General features: G+C 28.0%; 1 protein-coding gene and 1 pseudogene across 1 annotated transcript; one reads left to right on the top strand and one right to left on the bottom strand.

The window, feature by feature from the left end:
• Window positions 1-3,524: 3,524 nt before the first annotated feature.
• On the bottom strand, window positions 3,525-6,091 carry LOC149884283 (uncharacterized; annotated as a pseudogene).
• A 4,939-nt stretch (window positions 6,092-11,030) lies between these two features.
• LOC149884282 (uncharacterized) lies at window positions 11,031-12,602 on the top strand. The gene is made up of 3 exons (XM_090098128.1): window positions 11,031-11,431; window positions 11,739-11,884; window positions 12,259-12,602. Exons 1-3 carry the CDS (start codon window positions 11,394-11,396, stop codon window positions 12,600-12,602), a joined length of 528 nt encoding a protein of 175 aa, XP_089954254.1. The 5' UTR covers window positions 11,031-11,393.
• Window positions 12,603-17,832: the final 5,230 nt, after the last annotated feature.

Below are 17,832 nucleotides of genomic sequence, written 5' to 3'. Positions count from 1 at the left end.
CTATTATCAAGTTTAAAACATAAAAGCTTTAAGTAAAATGTAAGTAAATGTAAGTATGGGAAAACATAAAAGCTTTAAGTAAAATGTAAGTAAATGTAAGTATATATATATATATATATATATATATATAGCTTTTTTTGTTAACAAAAGAACTCTGTTTTGTAGAGTAAGTTGTTTCATTTAAAAATAGCATGGGTTCTGCTTATTAATTCATATTAAGTTAGTTAATATATTATTTATTAAAGATATTTTAAATTTCATATTCTAAAGAGTGGTTTTCTGATTACTTATTTTGTTTGGTGCAAAACTTTAGCGTTTACCTAATTGTTTTTGCATAAATATTTTACAGATGTTATCATCTGTTTATATATTTTATTGTTTATTTTATTGTTTATTAAACAATTTAATGATTTAATAACGTCTATGTCCGTATTTCTATGATTTATTTAAACTTTGATCTCACTATATTCTTAACGTCAGTCGGAGAACACGGATATGATAATAAATAACAGTGTTCAATCTGATAGAATCTTCAGATGAAATCAACGAAACAGAAAAAGATAAAATATAAAACGTGACCAAAAGACTTCAATTGGTTGACTGAATTTAAACCGAAAATTAATGGAAGTTTAATGGCAATCTTACTATTTAACTGATGATATCATCAAACTATTAATTAAGACGAATGCCTGTAAAAGTTTACATTTAATCGCTTAGTTTTGTTAATTGAACGCAGTAGTAGTTTTTTAGCTGCCACTCTGGCAAGAAATCAGAATTCTTTAAATGATTCTTTACTGTGGACGTACCAGCCGGCAACCGGTACTTCGTTAAATTGGTTGTATTGGACTCTTATATTTCCAGCTGTGAGTTTTCTATCTGTCAATTATGTTTTTAATTTCTCGGTCTTAAAATCTCGTTTTCTTCCTTGACCTTCCTGATCGTTTCTTTCTTTTATGCGATCCGCTTTACTGGAACCGTTGTAACGTTCTCTGTATCGTTCCCGAGAAAAAAAAACCGGCTAATCCTGTTAAGTACTTAATAAGTTTCCTTCTAAAACTTAGTAAGTTCCTAACGAGTACTTACTAGGAACTTAGTAGGATTAGCAAGTTTTAGTAGGAAACTTAGTAGGATTAGCAAGTTTTAGTAGGAAACTTAGTAGGATTAGCAAGTTTTAGTATACTAAAACTTGCTAATCCTACTAAGTTTCCTACTAAAACTTGCTAATCCTAATATGAAATTAACTAAAAAAACTATTAACTTAACTATTAACTAAAACTATAGTTAATAGTTTTTTCAGTTAATTTCATATTTTATTTAGGTTTTATTGAACTATTTGAGTAAAGATTTCATATTTAAATTAGCAGGGTTATTTTTCAAGAAATATGTATGTTTAAGTAAAAATGTAAAAATAATTATTTTTCAAATTTTACTTAAACATAGATAATTCTTGAAAAAATAACCCAACAAATCTAATTTAACTAGTTGCCTTAGCAATGAGGACGCTTATTTATAAAACACATACACACACACAGACACACACACACACACATTATATTTGGGTTTTAACATTACATAATTACATTGTTAGGGTAGTTTTTTTAAAAAATTTTATGTAAGTGAAAATTGCAGTAGACACTTATTTGAAAACCAGTTTTAACAAATTACAAAAAAAAAGTTGTTAGGTTGTTTACCTATCTTTTAAAAAAGTAAAATGAACAATGGTCATGACCAACGAATAACTTACTACATAACTGTAGGTATGAAAATTACAGGGGCCAATTAAATTCCAATCAAAATATGTCAACTGTCTTCGTCTTTTATTCGACCATATCTGTATTTATAATGAAATATTTAAAAATATTATTGTAACTTGATGTAATTGTAATAAAATATATTTTATAATAAAAGAACTTATTTAACCTAATTTTGGAATTTTGAATAGCTTTTCATTATCTTTTCTTTATTTAATAATATTTAAATCACAAAATGTAAATGCTATTAAAAAACAAAAATGTTTAAAATAAAAATTCATGTTTGAATTATGAACTTTTTCAATCAATGTAATTTAAAAAAAAGGAAAATTTTATTTACAGTTATCCAAAAACATTTAATAATTGTATCAAAAATAAAAATATTTATGTATATGTATACATACACTCAAGACATTATTTATATATTTATATGAGTGTATGTATATACATATATTTATGTTATGTATATACATACACTCATATATATATGTATATGCATATACATACACTCAAAACATTACTAGTTCCTCATTTAAATTTAATATGATTAATGAATAATTATGCATAAGTACATTACATATAAAGAAACAGAAAAAAAAAAAATAGTTACCTGAAATTGGTTGATTGTACGTGGTTTGAGAACTAAACATAATGTAAATGTGTGTGTGTGTGTGTGTGTGTGTGTGTGTGTGTGTGTGTGTGTGTGTGTGTGTGTGTGTGTGTGTGTGTGTGTGTGTGTGTATATATATATATTATGACATTTACAACAAAAATTATAATGTTAAGTAAATGTAAAACTAAAGTATAATTTTATATAAAATATAACAATATTCAATAGTTTTATAGTTTGTTTTAACAAAAGAAAAAAATAAAAATAATGCTATATTTACCAGTAAAATATATTCTGCAAGAAAGTGATTTTAATATTGATCAATTTTTAATGTCTATATATATATATATATACAGAAATATATATATATATATATATATATATATATATATATATATATATATATATATATATATATATATAAGAAAGAGTTAGATTGTAAACAATATAAAATCATAAATAAAGACAAGAAAAAAATCAGAAATAAAAGAACACATCACCATACGTATTACTATAAATCAGAAAATGATAGAATTTGTACTACAGAAGATGCTAGAAAGATACAGAAAATGCTGGAATTTATATCGAGTTAAAATTAACATTTAGAACCACATTATAAATCATTAACAAACAAATCATCAATTTAATAGCAAGCCACGCAATCGTCCCCAAATGTTCTTGAGCTTTTCCACTATATAATTACAAAAATTAGTCAAACTATTGAATCTGAAAAAGCTGTTTCAGAGCTGACTTGACTTCCGCTTGAATAAATAAAAGATGGCGTATAACATTTAAAAACTCGTTTTTATTCTTGTTTTATTCTCGAAAACTTACTAGGAACTTACTAAGTATTTCGTTTAATCCTGGTAGGTACTTAGTAGGAACTAACTCGGATTAGCAGGAAATTCATAAACGTCATCTGCAGATGACGTTTATGAATTTCATTAGTCATGACCATGGCGCTCTATACTGAATAGGCCATTCATCGCGCAACCGTAAGCCGTGACTGGGGGCCTATTATTTTTACGGATTATCAGCAACTCTGCTATAAAATTATATTTTGGAGTCAAAATATGACTGTTTATGAGTTTAATTAGTTTATTTAGAAATATTTATATTAAAATAATAAAAAGTTAAAATTTTAAATTAAAAAAAAAATTATAACAAAGAAAATATTTGCATATATTTTAACAACAACAGATACAAATCATTCTTTTCTAAACAAATTTATGATAACTTTAAAACTTTTAATGCAGGTTCTTTATTAGATCTTGGTGTAATTTGTGCACAAAAATTGTTTAAAAATATATTAGCAAGCGTGCTGCAATGTTTTTTATTAATTTCAAAATAGTAAAATTCAGAAACCAGCAAAAAGATGTCACTTAAGGACTTACGACAAACTTTATCTTTTATCGAATGGAATAAGACAAAGCAAAAAAACACCCATTGGCAAACATTGTCTGGTGGAATTTTAAGACCACCACGATCTATAGACTTGAGGTACTCACCAAACTTTTCATAATAAAGTAATGTTTGATTAAACAAATTGTTTTCATTATATTCATTCCTACATACATAACCAGCAATATAAATCAAAGACATTTTGGTAGTATCAGAAATTGATGACTCTAGTTTTTCTAAATTGTCAAATATTTCACTACCTGCTTCACATAAAACATATGTACAAGAAGCACACTCATGACCTGAACTAAAATCAAAAGAATCTATGTCAATATTTAAAGATAACAACAGTGATGTGTGATTTATATGCAATTTTTCTATAATTTGTCGAACATTTATAAAGTAGGCACCCCCGGAACCTTGTCTCAATTTCCCAAATTCTTTTTCTAAGTGGTCACTTGTAAACATACCAAGAAGAACATAATCATGACTTGTTGCTAATAAATATTTACATAGCTCGACAATACCATAGCAAGTACGGTGAATTGATTTTGCAGTATCATTAGATAGCTGCTTCACTCTTTTGCCATTTTTACAACACATTTCAAGAGCCATATCACCAAACTGAAGTAGAGTATTAAGACGGCAATCATCAGGATTACAAATAGGTGCTTCTAGTGGATCATTATGTCTTACATCAGCTCCACGACCTTTCACATTTAAAATTTTCCACCAGGTTATTACTTTATTTATAAATATTGCAGTATCCTTAGAACTTGAAATTATTTGAGAATAGGTCAGCAAGGCATGATATGTCTTATCTGAAAAAACTTTAAGGCAAGTAGATACATTTTGCCTTTCAATGGGCTTGGGAGCTACTGCAATTTCATTCAAGTCTGACAATTTGACTAACTTTTCTAATTCTAATTTATATAAGCATTTAAGGTGTTCCCATTTAGCTGTTTTTGAATACCATTATCACTGTACACTAGTTCCCCAGTTTTTTCTGTAAGCCATAGATTCCTAATGTTTTTCAAAAGATGAACAAAGTCAAACAGTAAATACATCCCATCTTCCGTTTTCCAAGGTTTTTCTGGAATAGTATGATATAATTTAAAAAATGCTTGGTTTACACGATTACCATCACAGATAACAACTTTTACATCGCCAGATGATGATTTTATAAGTTTTATGCTGGAGTTTATTTGTTCAAAAAGAAAATTTGAACTTAATTTTGAAATTGGAATCATCTTATACAGAAATTTTGGACCACCTTTGAATCATACTATCATAATTCCCAACACAGTTTTAGCCAATAATGATGGATCACCTAAAGATTTACCAAACAATGTTCCACCATGGTAAAGCATCATTTTTTTGACATATACTTCATCATGAATAATTATACAAATTTTTTGTTTTTCTTCAATGTTTTTGAAAACTGAGTCTAAGAAACTAGCATCATCAATTTTGCAAACTTTTGATGTTATGCGTGTCAAAGTACTAACTGATGGCAATTGAAAATCGTTTCTTAGTTTATTGTATAAAGCACGAGATGTTGAAAAATATTCAAAACTACGTATAATTGTATCTGATTCATATTTTTTTTTCCAATAGGCTTTGCAGACATAACTGATATTTGTTGCTGAATAATGTTTTTCTTATGATCTATTTCCATGACATTTAAAAAATGTAGTATTTCCTCAAACTTTGACCAAGAATCAACAATATTTACACGATCTTTACACAAACTTTTTATAAAACATTTTATTCCACAATGAAATGTTTCAAAATGTAAATTCTCAAAAATTTTAACAAGAAATAAAGGAACACCATCATAAAACATAATAGATTGAACATTAATTGTTTTTTCAATCATATATGTTATTACTGAAACTGAAAAAACCCTAAGATTATTTAACAAAACATTTTTAAAATCAATATATGTTGCTTTATCAGCTGATAAAAAAGTGCTAAGTTCATCAGTTTTAACATTTCTAACAACGCTTAAAGATTTCTGTGTTGTGCGATGACATGGTAATGGAGTAGGTATTTGACTTGAAGGTATTCCTGGCCATACAGATGGTGGCATTTTCGGTCTTTGTTTTCCTTGAACAGTAACTTTTTCAAAAACTTTTGGCCAATGTAATTGGCAAATAACAGTTTCATCTGAAACTAAAAGATTAGAATTTGGAACACTTTTTATCCAAATATTTCTTTGTTCTTTATCTTTAGGAAAACGATAAACTGGTATTTTTTCAAAGCTTTTATTGCTTTTGGTACTTTGATAATTAGTTTTGCAGCCATATACACAACACTTTTTTGGCATCTATAAAATATAATTATTTAAAAGAACATAAAAATATGCAAACCATAACATAAGATTTTCAAACACTTTTTTGTCAAATATAATGGATCACTACCCATATCAGTCATAATGAATGTATATATATATATATATATATATATATATATATATATATATATATATATATATATATATATATATATATATAATATAATATAACTCATAACACTCTAAGGAGTTAACAAGTAAAAATACAGTGTTTTAAAATTATTTACAAAAATTTATAATTTAAAAAACATTGATAATACAAAGTTATTGGAAATATAAAAGAATAAACAAGATTAATTTGAAAAAGTTAAAAATTCTCTGGCAAGTTTTTCAATCTTCGCAATTTTTAGAATGTTAAAATAGGCCCCCAGTCACGGCTTACGGTTGCGCGATGAATAGGCCTTCAGTATAGAGCGCCATGGTCATGACTAATGGGTAACTTAATAAGTTTAGCCGTATTAAGCGAAAACTTACTAGGATTAGCCGTATTAGCAGGAAGTTAAACAGATTCCTAGTAGTATTAGCCGGTTTTTTTTTCTCGGGTTGTAACGTTCTCAGCATCAAGAAATCATTAACTTTTTTTGTAATTTGGATTTGGAAATAGCCTTCTTCCGCATAAACAATTATTTTTTCTCTCTCTCTGTCACAGTTAATTACTTTCATTTCACCATTTCCTTTGGGTTGTAAAATTTTGTTGTATGAAAACAAATTCTAAAAGTTTCTTACTCTCAAATTTAAGAACCTGCTTAAAAAGTAATTGTCCCCATTAAATATCACATTTAAAAAAAAAACAATAAACGAGTAGCATATATCTTAACTGAACATAATCAATACTTTAAAACTTTCGCAAACTATAGTTAGCCAGGTATTTCAGAGAAAAAATACACCAAAATTGTTTCTATTATTCTCTTACTGCGTCAGCATGTGCTATTCGTACTTATTAACTGCTGAAATAAACTAATAACTCCAAACTCACAATTCTTTAATCATAATATGCCATTGTTTATTTTAAATATCAATGCAATGCAAATTCTGTAAACATTTATTGAGTAATACAATTATATATATTTCAAATTTATTGAGTATTACAATTTATATATATATATATATATATATATATATATATATATATATATATATATATATATATATATATATATATATATATATGTATGTATGTATAGACACACACATATACTGAGGCGATTTATGAATCCCCTAACAGTTTGCCATTAATTATCATCGATCGAATTTTTTTTTAAAAGCTTTTTTAAATTGCATCGAAATAGCATAATTTCTGGGATTAAAAATGAGATGCTTTTTCTTGAAGTTGGTAATTGAATTAAACTACTCGTTACCAAGCGACAAAAGTTTTTTTGAACTTTGTTGTTACTAAGGTGAATTGTATGACGTACTGTACAAAAGTATAAGGGTGGAATGCAAGAACCGAACTTCAAATTTGAAGTCGAACTTCAAACCTTAAGTGCGACTTGAGCGAATGCACAAAGCGAACTTCAACTCAAGTCAGACTTGAAAACCGCTAAAAATAGACCTTTTTCAAGTCTGACTTCAAACCAGACTTGAGAGAGCAAAAATTCCTTCCGAATGCAAGAACCCGACTTGAAATTTCAAGTTAGACTTCAAATCTCAAGTCTGACTTGAACGGAATGCAAGAAGCGAACTTGAACTGAAGTCAGACTTGAAAAACGAGAATTTTTGAATTTTCAAGTCATTTTTTCAAGTCTGCTCCAGACCAATCTTGAAACCAAACTTGAAAAAAAAACAGACCGCCATTATCATTTTGCTGATGCGTAACAAAACTTTACTATTACTATATAACTTATTACAACCTTTGCAAGTATGAAAATGAGTTTTTAACAAGCAAAAGTAGTTACTTGGGCATATTCACCTAATTAATTTAGAAGGTTACATTGTGAAAGTATATTTTTTAATGAATTCATTACAGAAAACTGAATATTAACATTGCGAAAACGTGTGTCTTTTAAAACATCCTGTAACTCGTATGTAATGATTCAACATGTCATATTTTGATGCCATTAGAAATGTTTATTAGCTTTTTGAAATGTCGAACATCCTAGCATTATAAAAGGCTGTTGATTAAGGCACATTTTTGTGATACAGTATAAAAGTAAATTCCATTTAGTAATAAATAGTTGCAGTTATACAAAGAGGTGATACGTGTAAAAGGAGTAAAAGAGAGTTCATGAGAAGTAGTTACAATTACATGAAGTATTAAAAAAACTTTTTTTTAAATGTTCAAAAATGAATCGGTATGAGCTGAATTTTAGAAGAAGAAGAAGAAAAAATATGCCAAGTCACATACCAAGGTTTATTATTGACAGAGCTAATCCTTTAGAAGTTTACCACGGTATAGAATTTAAAAGGTGCTACAGATTTTCCAATAAAAACCTTTTTAATATTAGCTAATGACATTATTAACAACAATGTTAACAATCGAGGGTGCCCTCTTTCAACTGTACAACAACTGGCTATTGCATTTCGGTTTTATGCTACTGGTTCATTCCAAGTGAGTAGATATTCAAGAAACGGTATCAGAAAATGGCACCTTCTTATTGTAGATTTTACATTACGTTTTTAAATAACAACATTTTATACCAACAAATGATAATATACTTAAGTAACAATAAATAAACTCTCTTAGAGAATAACAGGAGATTTGGAAGAGCTGAAACTCAACTATTTGTCCAGTGGTTTAGAACATTTCAATTCAAATGGCTAACAAAAGATATCAGTACATAAAGTTTCCAACAGAAGCTGATTCTTTGATAATTCAGCAAAAGTGATTATAAGTTTTCATGGATATCTGATTTTGCTATTTCATACAAACTTCAAACTTTTCTTAGATAAAGAAAATATTTATATTTATCAACCATTATTTAGATTTTACCAAATTCAAGGATTCCCAGGATGTATAGAAGCAATTAATGAACACATATTCCTATAATAATTCCTTGTGGAGAAAGCGCAGAAATTTATCGAAACAAAAAGGGATTTTTTTTTTGAATTGCCAGGTCATTGCAGGTGCTTCATATGAAATTTTATCTGCTTGTGTTCAATGGCCTGGAATTGTTCAGGATTCATTTGTTTTTGCTAACTCAGCTATTAAACAAGTTTTAGAAGCTCGCCAACATGTTCATGTTTCAGGTGATTCTGGCTATCCTTATAAACAATATTTAATGACACCTTATAAACATCCTTATAGACATCCTTATAGACATCCTTATAAACAATATTTAATGACACCAATTTGGATCTGATATTTTTTGAAAATAATAATCCTCACATAGAATAATTCTGTTGTGTTGCTTTTTTAAAACTTTGTGAAAATTTTAACTGTGAAAATTTTCACAAAGTTTTGTTTGTATTGTTGCTTTTTCTGGAGAGAGTTTTTTTTTATATCATCTATTTCTATTTGTTTTTGCATTAGTTCTTTATCAAGATCATGAATTTCATTATATTGCTTTTTTGTATTTTTTTTTATTAAGAGATTTTTGTTTAACGTTAAACTTTGTTCTTTTTCATGTGTTAATGAGCAAGATGCTATCAATGGTTTTTAAAAGTTTTCTTTTCTGTTTCTATAAGTGGCCCAATAATTTCAGAAGACCTGTCTCCATATGTGATCTCTATTGACTTACATATGTAAATGGTATACTTACATATGTAAATGGTATATATATGTGTAGGTATATATATATATATATATATATATATATATACACACACACATAGTATTATGTAGTATTAGTATTGAGAAAACTAATTTTGTTTAAAGTAATTTTCTCAGTATTTTTAAAAAAAAAACCATTATTTTCATTAAAGTATTAGTAAATAGATAAATAAAAATACATTGTAGTATAGTATCATCCCCAAAAAGCGTCAAAATAAGATTCTGCATTTTCTAGAACATTTCCATGTATTTTAATTCAAATGGAATCTGTTAAAATGGAGAAATCAAGAGAAATTGTCTTGATCACTTAAGTGGTACATATGACCAACCGTTGTTTACCAACAACTTAGGATTTGGAACTGAAAGTGCCAAGATGAATTTGTTTTTCTGATGAAAAATACATAGCAAGAACTTTTTTTTTTTTTACTGTTATTAACTTTTTATTTAATCGTATACTATACAAATATCATTACACGGAATTTGTTTCAGTAAAAGGTTTTTCCCGTAAAAAAAATCCATTACCGCTATTGGTTGCGAAGTGCATTTTCCGATAAACGCCCTAAATTCAACGCCTCGACTATTTTTCAAGTTCGACTTTCTCAAGCACGAACTTGAAATTTTCAAGTCTCGTTTACGCATTCGCTCAAGTCAATTTTTCAAGTCTGACTTGACAAAGTCGAACTTGAGATTTCAAGTCGAACTTGACTCAAGTTCGGTTCTTGCATTCCACCCTAAATTATTAAGGGTGGAATGCAAGAACCGAACTTCAAATTTGAAGTCGAACTTCAAACCTAGGGTGGAATGCAAGAACCGAACTTGAGTCAAGTTCGACTTGAAATCTCAAGTTCGACTTTGTCAAGTCAGACTTGAAAAATTGACTTGAGCGAATGCGTAAACGAGACTTGAAAATTTCAAGTTCGTGCTTGAGAAAGTCGAACTTGAAAAATAGCCGAGGCGTTGAATTCTGGGCGCTTATCGGAATATGCACTTCGCAACCAATAGGGGCAATGGATTTTTTGTACGGGAAAAACCTTTTACTGAAACAAATTCGTTTAATGATATTTGTATAATATACGATCAATATATAAATTATATGACAATATAAATTACAATTTAACTACAGGTATTAGTTTAGTTAATCATGACACTTTTACAACTTTAAAGCAGTGAAAAGGAAAAGATAACAAATAAATGTGCTATTATAGTCTGTTTTTTTGTTTACTGCCTATTCTGTTTCCTTTTATCAAAATGAAAATTTTGTCGTAAATATTTATGATCGGAATTGCTCATCATATAAAAGAACAAAAATTTCAAAATGCATATCCACTATAGACTTTTTGCTTACTTTGTAAATATTTGTAAAATGAATTCTAAAAGACGAATTTTCAGTCAGCAAGAAAAATCACTTTTGATCAATATAATCAAAGACTACAAAGACATCGAAGAAAAGAAAACGGATAATGTCTCCCTTAAAAAAAAAAATCTTTGTGGGAAGAAATAACGCAATTATTCAACAGCCAAGACATCGGAGTTAAAAGAGATCAAAAAGAACTAAAGAAATGCTGGATGAACTCAAAGCAAAAAGCAAAACAATTTGTTGATTTGTAAGTACCAAATAAAGAAAAAAAAAACAAAGATTATTTTTATAGGCAAGCACCCAGTAAACATAAGACATGTTTTAGACATCTAAAAGAAGTCTTGTGTACATTTAGCAAACGTTATTTATATCGAAAAATGTTATTAAAATATGAATTGTGGGACAATGATTTTCTTGTCCAAACTATATGGTTACCAGTAAAGTTTATACAGTGCTGGACTTCTCTCTGTCAGACTTTTACAACATGTTTTCTTGTCGATATTACTTTAAAGTTAATAATATGGGGTTTTTCTAACCAATTCTTTGGATTTTAGTGAAAGAAAAGAGCTAAACAAAACTGGCGGAGGTCCTAGTCAAACTCCTGTTCCGTCACAGGAAATTGAAAGCGTTCTGCAGATATTACCACCAAAATCATTGAATCCTATTTTGACACCATTTGGGGATGATGCTATACTGCAATGTAATTTTATTTTATTTTTTAATTTTATTTCTTTTTAATACTATATATTTATTTATTTTTTTAATTTCATATTTTATTTTTCAATTTTATCTTTTTTCTTAAATTTTAATGAAAATTAAGGTTTTTTACAAATACTGACAAAACTAATTATTTTAAACAAACTTGGTTTTCTCAATGCTAAAACATATATATATATATATATATATATATATATATATATATATATATATATATATATATATATATATATATATATATATATATATTATATATAAATACACACACACACACACACACATATATAGACATATACATATATATATATATATATGCACACATTTTTCATCATTTAAATATATTATTTATTTATATAGGTATTCTGAACGAGTCAATGGAGATCACATATGGAGACAGGACTTCTGATACTATTGGGCCAATCATAGAAACAGAAAAGAAAACTTTTACTGAGCCTTTGATTGCATCTGGTTCATTAACACATGAAAAAGAACAATGCTCAACATTAAAAAAGATATCTCTCTCTAAAAAAATCGAAAAAAAGCAATATAATGAAATTCATGAACTTGATAAAGAACTAATGCAAAAACAAATAGAAATAGCTAACATAAAAATAAACTTACTCCAGCAAAAGCAACAATACAAACTAAAAGAACATGAAATTAAAATGGAAATTTACCAAAAAAAATTGTCACAGTTATAAGTATTAAAAAAAACACAACAGAATTATTCTAATTGAGGAAAATTATTTTCAAACGACATCAGATCTAGTGTTTTTTATTTTATGTTTTAAATTATTATTTTATTTCTTAGTGAAATTGTTTTTTGATATATAGTACTAATTTGAAATTTATTTTTTTTTTTTTGAAATAATATGCAAATATAACTTTTATCTATAATCAGACACACAAAAAAGATTTTTTAAAAAAATTGGTCCACAATTTGATTTCTTTTTGCTTCTCCATAAATATCTCTTGTAAATGCTTCAGCGCCATCTTCTTGATTGCTATTTTGTATTTCATTGTCTTCCCAATGATCATTTTCTAGAAGGGCAATGTTGTGAAGCACAAAACAGGATACAATTATGGCTATGGAATTTTGTAATTTAGTTCGTAAGGGAATGCTAAGACAAGGAAATCGTTTTTTTAATATACCAAAACAACATTCAACTGCCATACGTGTACTTCTCAAACTGTAATTGTATTGGATTTCATTTTCATTTTTTGGGTTTGAAAAAGGTGTCATTAAATAGTTTACAAGGATAGCCAGAATCACCTATAACATGAACATGTTGGCGAGCTTCTAAAACTTCTTTAATAGCTGAGTTGGAAAAAACTCGTGAATCATGAACACTTCCAGGCCATTGAACACAAGCAGATAAAATTTCTTTTGAAGGACCTGCAATGACCTGGCAATTCAAAGAAAAAAACCCCTTTCTGTTTCGATATATTTCTGGGTTTTCTCCACCAGGGTTTATTATAGGAATATGTGTTCCATCAATTGCTCCTATACATCCTGGGAATCTTTGAATTTGGTAAAATCTAAACAATGGTTGACAAATATAAATATTTTCGTTATCAAAGAAAATTTTAAAGTTTGTATGAAATAGCAAAATGCAAATATCCATGAAAACTTATAATCACCTTTGTTGAATTATCAAAGAATCAGCTTCTGTTGGAAACTTTATATACTGATATCTTTTGTTGGCAATTTGAATTGAAATGTTTTTAACTACTCGACAAACAGTTGACTGATTAACTTTCAGCTCCTCCAAATCTCCTATTACTCTCTAAAAGAGTGTACTTAATTAGATCAAATCATACAAATTTAAATGTGAAGTACTTTATTTATTGTTACTTGAGTATATGATTACTTTATTTGTTGTTATAAAATGGTGTTATTTAAAAACATAATACAAAATCTACAATAAGAATACAATACAATAAAAAGGTACCATTGTCTAATACCATTTCTTGAATATCTACTCACTTGGAATGAACCAGTAGCATAAAACCGAAATGCAATAGCCAGTTGTTGTACAGATGAAAGAGGGCACCCTCGATTGCTAACATTGTTGTTAATAATGTCATTAGCCAATATTAAAAAGGTTTCTTTGGAAAATCTGTAGCGCCTTTTAAATTCTATATCATTATAAACTTCTAAAGGATTGGCTCTGTCAATAATAAACCTTGGAATGAGATTTGGCATATTTCTTCTTCTTCTTCTTCTTCTTCTTCTTCTAAAATTCAGCTCATACCGATTCATTTTTGAACGTTTTAAAACAATTTTTTTTTAATACTTCATATTATAACTACTTCTTCTCGTGAATTCTCTTTTACTCCTTTTACATGTATCACTTCTTTGTATAACTGCAACTGTTTATTACTAAATGGAATTTACTTTTATACTGTATCACAAAAACGTGCCTTAATCAACAGCTTTTATAATGGTAGGAAGTTCGACATTTCAAAAAGCTAATAAACATTTCTAATGGCATCAAAATATGACATGTTGAATCATTACATACGAGTTACAGAATGTTTTAAAAGACACACGTTTTCACAATGTTGGTATTCAGTTTTCTGTAATGAATTCATTGACAAATATACTTTCACAATGTAACCTTCTAAATTAATTACGTCAATATGCCCAAGTAACTACTTTTGCTTGTTAAAGACTCATTTTCATACTTGCAAAGGTTGTAATAAGTTATATAGTAATAGTAAAGTTTTGTTACGCATCAGCAAAATGATAATGGCGGTCTGTTTTTTTTTTCAAGTTTGGTTTCAAGATTGGTCTGGAGCAGACTTGAAAAAATGACTTGAAAATTCAAAAATTCTCGTTTTTCAAGTCTGACTTCAGTTCAAGTTCGCTTCTTGCATTCCGTTCAAGTCAGACTTGAGATTTGAAGTCTGACTTGAAATTTCAAGTCGGGTTCTTGCATTCGGAAGGAATTTTTGCTCTCTCAAGTCTGGTTTGAAGTCAGACTTGAAAACGGTCTATTTTTAGCGGTTTTCAAGTCTGACTTGAGTTGAAGTTCGCTTTGTGCATTCGCTCAAGTCGCACTTAAGGTTTGAAGTTCGACTTCAAATTTGAAGTTCGGTTCTTGCATTCCACCCCTAAAGTGCGACTTGAGCGAATGCACAAAGCGAACTTCAACTCAAGTCAGACTTGAAAACCGCTAAAAATAGACCTTTTTCAAGTCTGACTTCAAACCAGACTTGAGAGAGCAAAAATTCCTTCCGAATGCAAGAACCCAACTTGAAATTTCAAGTCAGACTTCAAATCTCAAGTCTGACTTGAACGGAATGCAAGAAGCGAACTTGAACTGAAGTCAGACTTGAAAAACGAGAATTTTTGAATTTTCAAGTCATTTTTTCAAGTCTGCTCCAGACCAATCTTGAAACCAAACTTGAAAAAAAAAACAGACCGCCATTATCATTTTGCTGATGCGTAACAAAACTTTACTATTACTATATAACTTATTACAACCTTTGCAAGTATGAAAATGAGTTTTTAACAAGCAAAAGTAGTTACTTGGGCATATTCACCTAATTAATTTAGAAGGTTACATTGTGAAAGTATATTTTTTAATGAATTCATTACAGAAAACTGAATATTAACATTGCGAAAACGTGTGTCTTTTAAAACATCCTGTAACTCGTATGTAATGATTCAACATGTCATATTTTGATGCCATTAGAAATGTTTATTAGCTTTTTGAAATGTCGAACATCCTAGCATTATAAAAGGCTGTTGATTAAGGCACATTTTTGTGATACAGTATAAAAGTAAATTCCATTTAGTAATAAATAGTTGCAGTTATACAAAGAGGTGATACGTGTAAAAGGAGTAAAAGAGAGTTCATGAGAAGTAGTTACAATTACATGAAGTATTAAAAAAACTTTTTTTTAAATGTTCAAAAATGAATCGGTATGAGCTGAATTTTAGAAGAAGAAGAAGAAAAAATATGCCAAGTCACATACCAAGGTTTATTATTGACAGAGCTAATCCTTTAGAAGTTTACCACGGTATAGAATTTAAAAGGTGCTACAGATTTTCCAATAAAAACCTTTTTAATATTAGCTAATGACATTATTAACAACAATGTTAACAATCGAGGGTGCCCTCTTTCAACTGTACAACAACTGGCTATTGCATTTCGGTTTTATGCTACTGGTTCATTCCAAGTGAGTAGATATTCAAGAAACGGTATCAGAAAATGGCACCTTCTTATTGTAGATTTTACATTACGTTTTTAAATAACAACATTTTATACCAACAAATGATAATATACTTAAGTAACAATAAATAAACTCTCTTAGAGAATAACAGGAGATTTGGAAGAGCTGAAACTCAACTATTTGTCCAGTGGTTTAGAACATTTCAATTCAAATGGCTAACAAAAGATATCAGTACATAAAGTTTCCAACAGAAGCTGATTCTTTGATAATTCAGCAAAAGTGATTATAAGTTTTCATGGATATCTGATTTTGCTATTTCATACAAACTTCAAACTTTTCTTAGATAAAGAAAATATTTATATTTATCAACCATTATTTAGATTTTACCAAATTCAAAAAATCCCTTTTTTTACCGAAACAAAAAGGGATTTTTTTTTGAATGTTGTTCATGTTTCAGGTGATTCTGGCTATCCTTATAAACAATATTTAATGGCACCTTTTTCTAACCCAAAAATGAAAATGAAACCAGATACAATTACAACTTGAGAAGTACACACATGTTAAATGTTGTTGTTGAATATTGTTTTGGTATATCAAAAAAAAACAATACCCTTGCATTAATATTCCCTTAGGAACAAAACTGCAAAATTCCATAGCTATAATAATATCCTGTTTTGTGCTTCACAACATTGCCCTTCTACAAAATGATTATTGTGGAGGCAATGAAATACAAAATAGCAATGAAGAATGTGGTGCTAAAGCATTCACTAAAGATATTTTTGCAGAAACAAAGCAAAAGTCAAATTTCAGACTTATTTTTTTAAAAAAAAATTTGTGTCTGATAATGGATAAAGGGTGTAATAACAAAAACATTATTTTCAAATATTTATACTACATATTATTTCAAAAGAATTACATTTTATATTTCAAAATAGTATTATATATGAAAAAAACAATTTCACTAAAAAATAAAGTGATAAATTAAAACATTCCAAAAGCAATTTGGATCTGATATTGTTAGAAAAAAATAATCCTCACATAGAATAATTCTGTTGTGTTGCTTTTTTAAAACTTTGTGAAAATTTTAACTGTGAAAATTTTCACAAAGTTTTGTTTGTATTGTTGCTTTTTCTGGAGAGAGTTTTTTTTTTATATCATCTATTTCTATTTGTTTTTGCATTAGTTCTTTATCAAGATCATGAATTTCATTATATTGCTTTTTTGTATTTTTTTTTATTAAGAGATTTTTGTTTAACGTTAAACTTTGTTCTTTTTCATGTGTTAATGAGCAAGATGCTATCAATGGTTTTTAAAAGTTTTCTTTTCTGTTTCTATAAGTGGCCCAATAATTTCAGAAGACCTGTCTCCATATGTGATCTCTATTGACTTACATATGTAAATGGTATACTTACATATGTAAATGGTATATATATGTGTAGGTATATATATATATATATATATATATATACACACACACATAGTATTATGTAGTATTAGTATTGAGAAAACTAATTTTGTTTAAAGTAATTTTCTCAGTATTTTTAAAAAAAACCATTATTTTCATTAAAGTATTAGTAAAAAGATAAATAAAAATTGTAGTATAGTATCATCCCCAAAAAGCGTCAAAATAAGATTCTGCATTTTCTAGAACATTTCCATTTATTTTAATTCAAATGGAATCTGTTAAAATGGAGAAATCAAGAGAAATTGTCTTGATCACTTAAGTGGTACATATGACCAACCGTTGTT

The sequence above is a fragment of the Hydra viridissima genome, unplaced genomic scaffold (genome assembly GCF_058129835.1).
Source record: "Hydra viridissima isolate aposymbiotic clone 2 unplaced genomic scaffold, HvirCarnegie_v1 scaffold_9, whole genome shotgun sequence".
Classification (NCBI taxonomy): domain Eukaryota; kingdom Metazoa; phylum Cnidaria; class Hydrozoa; order Anthoathecata; family Hydridae; genus Hydra; species Hydra viridissima.
The sequence above is the reverse complement of the archived record's forward strand: the minus strand, read 5'-3'. Positions and strand labels throughout refer to the sequence as shown.

What these genes read in the sequence shown, in the direction of transcription:
- LOC149884282 (XM_090098128.1), top strand. Translation starts at nt 11,394, where the DNA reads ATGAACTCAAAGCAAAAAGCAAAACAATTTGTTGATTT. An exon ending in GCAAAACAATTTGTTGATTT is followed by an intron (nt 11,432 to 11,738) that starts GTAAGTACCAAA and finishes TTTGGATTTTAG; the next exon opens with TGAAAGAAAAGAGCTAAACA. An exon ending in GGATGATGCTATACTGCAAT is followed by an intron (nt 11,885 to 12,258) that starts GTAATTTTATTT and finishes TTATTTATATAG; the next exon opens with GTATTCTGAACGAGTCAATG.